Source organism: Solanum stenotomum, chromosome 8 (assembly GCF_019186545.1).
Source record: "Solanum stenotomum isolate F172 chromosome 8, ASM1918654v1, whole genome shotgun sequence".
Taxonomy (NCBI): Eukaryota; Viridiplantae; Streptophyta; class Magnoliopsida; order Solanales; family Solanaceae; genus Solanum; species Solanum stenotomum.
Genome location: NC_064289.1, coordinates 10334155 through 10341354, shown reverse-complemented (window position 1 = coordinate 10341354; position 7200 = coordinate 10334155). Strand labels below are relative to the sequence as shown.

The window sequence follows — 7200 nt, the reverse complement described above, 5'->3', positions numbered from 1 at the left end:
TATATATATATATATATATATATATATATATATATGAGACTTTAATTTTTTCAATAAGAGAAATGAAAAGTTACAGAGCGCAAGAGTATTTTGAATATCAAAATGCTCTATCTATCTTAAAAAATTATAGAGTATTCACTGCTTAGATTCAGTATTGATTCCGCAACCCTTGTTTTTGGCTTTTTGCGTTATTGTGTTTAAATTCTCTCTTTTTTATTTATTAATTTATGTACTATATATTAATTCCACATTAGTCTTGCTTTATTATTTCAATAAAACCTGAAAAGTGAAACACCCACTCTCTTCCTTAACCGGTTAGAAAATAAATGTTCATCATTTTTAATAAATTAAATTATATGCTTATAGTTTGTTTGGATGGAAAGTGCAATAGCATATAATATTAGATTTCTCCTTTTCTTTCTTTCTTCTTTCACATTTTTCATTGAGGTATTAACTATATTCTTTTAATTGTTTATATGATACAGTTTTTGGAGCTGATCATTTTTAGTTATTACGTAATAATAATAGAAATATTTATATGTAATCCACACAAAGAAGATTAATTTATATATATGACTTTCTTTAATACTTTAAACACAAATTTGTTATTAAGAGAACTAAATGACGAAATTTAAATTTTTTCTTAATAAGAGAGTTAAATAAATTATTTTTAGTTCTTTATATATATATATATATATATATGATCTCTAATTTTAGTATACATATAAGTTTTATTATTTTTATATTAAAATTTTATAATGCCTCTAATTATAAGATAACAATATGAAATATTAAATGATATCATGAACATGACTATTAACATAATTTAGAATTTGTGATCATTAAAAATCAAGAAAGTAAGGAAAATAAAGACAATTAACTATCAAATAATTTTATGAACGTGACTATATTAATATAATTTAGAAGTTATATGATCATCAAATGTCATGAAAGTAAGAAAAATAAAGGCAATTAATATTTTCTATTAAAGAATATGAATAAATGAAGGAGTAGTAATTGACATATTTATTTTTTTACAATAATAAGAAATATATAAACAAAAAAATTATCAAGAAAATGAAAGAAAAAAAGATAAATATGATTCTTGGTAAAAAAAAAAAGTGGCATATCACTTTTCTTCTAGATAATTTATATATTGGTAAAGAACGTAAATTGAGAGAGACAAACAGTTTTACTAAATTATTTTTATCCTAAATAAATACTTTTACATTTTGAGTTAGAATCCAACAAATCATAATAGTGATCTCTAAAAATCTCAAAACTTGAAAATTTCTAACAATAATAATAATAATAATTAAAATATGAAGATTGCAAAGTTACATATTAATAATCAATTTTTCTATGAATTAAACTGTAACTTGAAAATTACAAATCAACTTTACATTCTCATGTTCTATCATTATAATTAATAAAACTTGATCCACATAACTACAAAATTATCTACATACTTTCTTGAGTAGCATACATGTATATGTTAACTCCCTTGTCTACTTTTATTTTCAAAAATATCTTAACTTGAAAATACGATAAGTTAACTTTACAACAGCAACAACAAAAAATACATAAAAATAAAGTTAACTAACCAAGTAAAAACTTTAAAGAATATTCAATTATGAGCATGAAGAGGAAAGAAGGACCATGTCCTCAACATAACATAATTCAATTCTCCAAAACCTACAAAGAGAAGAAGAGAGTTAAAATAATCAGATACTTTAGAAACTACAAAAATAAGTATATAAAAAAAAATCTTAAGAAACCACAAAGAGAAGCAAAAGAGAAAAAAATCACATTATTTTCTAAAAAAAAAGTCATGATTTGTATCATCTAGAATTCAAAAAAAATAATATTAAATATATAGTTACAATAAAAAAAAGTGATAATTATAAGTATTAGACATGTCAAAACCAAACTATGCAAGGATATCTAACATTAATATTCTCTAGAAACGACAAAGAGGAAACAAATAAATTATTTTTTCCCAAAATTAAAAAACCTCATGATTCGTATAATCAAGAATAAAAAAAATTAAATATATAATTACAGTAGAAAAAAGTGATAATTATACTACGTATGTCCAAATATTTTACCTCATAAAATTCAACTGTGTAAAACATTCTTCATTATACATGTCTCTCCTGCAAAATAAGATCAAAGAAGACAAAAAATGACCAACCAAAGAAACACGAGATGAAGAATAAGAAAAATGAAAATAAAATAATCATCATACATATCTCAAGATAAGTTTTTATAATTGTCATTTTAAGGAATTATAAATTTGTATATTAAATAAATGAAGGTTAGGAGTTGTAGATATTACTAAATTAATTAAGATTTAAATTTATGAAATTGAAGAGGTGTGAATTTAGAAGATGATTGTATGAAATAAAATAATTGAGAAAAAATGTCAAAATATCCACAAAAAAGATAAATAAGATCCTTGGCCATTGAGAGGTGCCACATCGCTTCTTTTTTATCTAACTTTATATATATTTATGATTTATGATTGGACAGTTTTGATTTTTTAAAGTTAATATATTTAATCAGTTCATTAGCTTTGACGAGAATTAAGGGGAAAAATAAAGAAGGAAGATAAAGGAAATTCAAATTTAGAGGTATATTGTGGTAACAAGACAAGTCATTGAAATCACGAAATTCAATGACTTTTCTTAGGACCTGGCCATAGATTTCTCAAGTAAAATTTAGGGGAAAATTTGGCAAATAATATTTGTCCATACAACTTGTCATTATTTGACAAATATTTTTGGCAAATAACCCAAATTCTCAAATACTAAAAAAATTAGTATTTGGTCAAATCTCATTATTTGGGATCTTTTAAAAATTTAAACTCTACACCAATTTTTTATCTTTTACAAAAATACCCTCTATAATAGTTATTTGCGTTGCATTACATAATTTTTTACGTAAACACCAAAGTAGTGATAGAATATTTAGTGAATATGAAAGTGATGATATGTTTATTGATGAAAATGATGAACAATCGGCTCAGGGTAACAAAGTCATGTGCTTTGTCTACTTCACAATGTATAAGACGATGCTTGTTGTACTCATTCTGAACTATCATATTGCTCTAGTGTCATGGACACTACTTGTTATTTGTTGCAACGAAGATCCAATTGACTTGTAATACAAACCTATGGTTAGTTTTGGTAGTTTTTAAAAACTTATAGGTATAAATCATATTTCCTAAAAAAGTGAAATATGTTTCCCAAATACTATTGTCAAACACATGGTGAAATTTCACCCAATTTTTAACCCAAATAATATTTGTCAAAAATATTTGAAAATGTATGGCCAAACGCTAGCTTAGTAAATTCTCAAAGTTGAGTAATCTTTTGAGATATTACCTCAATTTTATTCACCACTCAAAAAAGAGAAATTTTATTGTGAAGGAAGTTCGTGTGTTCTAATGATGGGTTATATAAACTCTTCACGGAGTTGTTTGAGTCACATGATATTATTCAGTTGTTGTATTTGAATAGAATGGGTCCAGAGTAATATATATTGCTACACCAAAAAGGATCTTTAGTGGCAATAACTTAATTGCTGTTAAATATGTATTTTTACTTTTTAGCGTCAATTAGCTAGAATTCTTTGTAAATGTCCATGATATCTATAGTGACATTGAATCTAATGACAATTATCTAATGTTGATAAAAATTTTATCACTCTTTGTTAATATATACATTTATTACCGCTAAAAGTTATTTTTGTTATAATATAAATCGATTAAATTAGACTTAAATCTCCTTAAAGAAAACAAGATTTGTATGCCTTATTTATTTATTTTTATCATTTTATTTTCCAACTACAATTTACTATATAATAAATGGTATATTCACCGACACACGGATATGATTAATAACTTCACAGCAAAAGACACATCCTCTTTGCACCTTACCTGCCATTTACCATCGGAAGGCAGAAATATTCTAAAATTATTCAATAAAAACAAATATAGGAGTTTATAGAAAGGCGGGGGACAGATTCAGTATTTTTAATACAGAAAAGGGTAAATTATTTTTAAACTATGCAAAATAAAAAAAATAACTTTAATTATAATTTGATTTAAAAATATCTTTGTCGTTAATAATTTTGCTCAAAAATATCTTTATTATTTGACTTACTTTCCTTTTTAAGCCGATTGAAAAAAGAGTGACTCATTTCCTTTTTAGGAACATGGTAATTCCTATTTGGCACGTGACATGTTTAATATCACAAGATTAAAAATATTTTGATACATTTAACTTATCTTTAATTTAAGACCAGAGATTCAATTCATTATTTTTTAAACCTTCGTGTCAAGTTAAAATAGGTCAAACAAATTAAAAATCGGAGAGAGCAGTAATGTTTTCAAAATAAAAAATTAGGGAATTTTCGTGTTTTTGTTTTTGTTTTTGCCTCCTAAAAGGAGGACCAAACAGACTATTACACTCTGTAGGTTCAAAATTTTTAGATTCTTTAACATTGAATTATTTTTAAAAAAATACAAGTTCATGTATGTATACTATTTATGAGTACAATTTTAATAATTTTTTACTCATAAGTTTATGTGGTGGGTCGAAAATTATGAGTGAAATTGAATCTTCTGAACTCAAACCACATGTTAAAAAATAGCAATCACTTTTTAACTTTCGAAAGAAAAAATGTCTACAACAATCTCGTAGCCCATTAGTACTTAGTAAGGCACTGGAAGAGCCTGTGGCAATGCTCCATGAGTTGCTTTTGACATTGTCTGGAATTTGCAGTACTCAACTGATAACAATTGGCTTTCTTCAACAGTGATTGTGTTAATTAGTTGTAGTAGAATGTGCTCGAATTCTTCCCCATCAGTCCACTCGTGGACAGTTGCTTTTACTAGTGTCCTGTTTTTATTTATCAAATTCCAGGCTGGGAAATCTTTTCTTGGCATCACAAAATCTGTTTCCATGAGCTTCAAACTGGGACAGAAATCGCCAATTCCATCACCTAGATAGATCATTCTTTTCTTCCCTTCTTTAGGGATGCTGGCTTGAATTCTCTCTACTATCGTACCCTGCATTAAACAGAATCTCAATTAGGAAAACTTAGCTAATTTCATACTAAATCTAAATTAAAGGATTTAGTATTTAGCGACCTTGCACATGTTGGGAGGGCAGAGATTGCAGCCATGAGGGGATGTTATAAAATCAACATAAGGGAGGATTCGAAGCCTGCCTTCTTCATCGACGTAGCCTGGATTCGTGTTGATCTCAGAGAAACAATCCCTAATTCCGACATGTTTCAAGATTGTTTCAATGAAGAATACATTTGCATCGCTTATTACTCTCAAATCACACCTGAATATAATATTAACACACATTCAATTAGCTTAAACCTCGCAATTTTTTCTTTTTAAAAAAAAACAGAGTAATGAAATTATGAGATACGTACCCTAATGCATAAGCTGATTTAATAGCTGGAACAATCCTAGGGTGTATGGGAACCCGTTTCAGTACCTCTTCAATATCTTGTATTGTTATGACTTGTGTATGAAGTTCGTTCATCATTCTATCCTGTAATTTGGAACACAACAGAAATTATAAGCCCATTGCGCAAAGCTTGAGAGACAAGCATAAAAGTATAGTAAGAAAAAAAAAAAGGTACCATGAGAGAGTTCCATGGCATAGTGGGGAGAAGCTGATTGAACAAATCAGTGGCGCCTAACTCATCCACCACCCAATTATCACTATCCACATCGATAATCGTCTTGTCAAAGTCGAAAACCACTACAATTCCAGCCATTCTTTTTGAGTAACTTCTCCGAGACGAAAAAAGAGATGAATATAGAAGACCTTTGTTTGTTGTTGTTGTTGTTGTTGTTATGGGATGTATAACAGCAAACATATGAAGAGGGAGCTTTATAGGGAGGGGAAACAAAGGGAATTAGGTACAAAAAATAAGATGCTAAGGGAATATTACATAAGTTAACGCAGGGAATTCCTAAACTCACTTGGTTTTCTTCTTTCAACATCCTCAACTAATTTTCGATATTAGCCGTTAGATTTTGATCCTACGGTGGATAAATATTTTTGGTTTATGGTATAAATTACTTTTCATTTATTAGTTGGGACTTGGGAGGATTTATGGAAATTCGAAGGAATATGACGGAATATTCCATGCAGGGGAATGCAATTCTCCACAAATTAGGATTGAACTAAATCCTTGTACGAATTACATAGGAGAATAAATCTAGATTTATGTGATGTAATATAGGAATTCCATATTTATTTGTTTTTACCGCATTCTTTATATTTTAATTATTCCTTCTACCTTTGGGCTCTGTCTCATATTATTTGTTCATTCTTTTCTCTTTAACTGCCACTTAAAAATCATAAATATAAAATACTTAATATTTTTATTTTTTTGGTATAAAATCAAACAGGGGTAAAAATATTTACGGTTACAGAAGCAAGAAGGGAACCTGAATAAGAGAGCAAGTGGTGAGTTCTAGATTAGGAGATATTCTAGCCAATTGTTACTTTAACCGTGGTAGTAGCAAATGACAATTATGATGATTTATAATAAATAAATAAATATATATATATATATATATATATATGAAAAATTAAGAGCATGTTTTGTATATTTAATTTTATATATCTAATATAAGTTTTTGATAAAACAATCAAATATTACTAATATATATATATTACTTTTCATTAAAAAAAATCTATTGAACACCAAATGAATCAGATTCAGAATTGTATGTGTCAAGTGGCATATGAAATTAAAAGTTATCAATTGAATTAATGGAGCAAGAAATATTCACGTTTTGAATGATAATCATTGATCGTAACGAATGTTGACTTATTCCGAAAAAATTATGTAAAAGCTTTACATAATTATTGGTGTAATATACCACAAATATAAAATATTACAGTTGAAAATAAAATAACAAAAATGAATAAACAAATCTTTAGGTTGAGGCGCATATATCTCACTCTCCTTAAGGAGATTCAAGCCTACTATGGTATAATCTACACCGATCCAACAATATCACTCTTGACTTGGCCCCTCCGGATACAATAGCCCAACAACGTCGTACGACTCCAGCAACTCCGAATTAGTTGAAGAGTTCAAAGCTTCACATAAGAACACCTTCCTTCAACATACAATATATATATATATATATATATATAT

At 27.4% G+C, this 7200-nt stretch overlaps 1 protein-coding gene across 4 annotated transcripts in view; it reads right to left on the bottom strand.

Moving 5' to 3' along the window:
- The window catches only part of LOC125874563 (inorganic pyrophosphatase 1-like), an 18596-nt gene that overhangs the window by 7019 nt on the left and 4377 nt on the right, over positions 1-7200 (bottom strand). The window contains exons 1-4 of one of the 4 annotated variants that reach the window (XM_049555464.1): positions 5665-5859; positions 5452-5573; positions 5156-5357; positions 4563-5074 (exon numbers count right to left, since the gene is read on the bottom strand). The exons of 1 other annotated variant lie outside the window; for it this stretch is intronic. In XM_049555464.1, the coding sequence (XP_049411421.1) occupies positions 4718-5074; positions 5156-5357; positions 5452-5573; positions 5665-5802 (819 nt within the window). In that variant the 5' untranslated portion in view covers positions 5803-5859 and the 3' untranslated portion in view covers positions 4563-4717. Of the gene's footprint in view, positions 1-4561; positions 5075-5155; positions 5358-5451; positions 5574-5664; positions 5860-7200 lie in introns of those variants that run through there. 2 more of the 4 variants (XM_049555466.1, XM_049555465.1) reach the window with 2 other exon arrangements.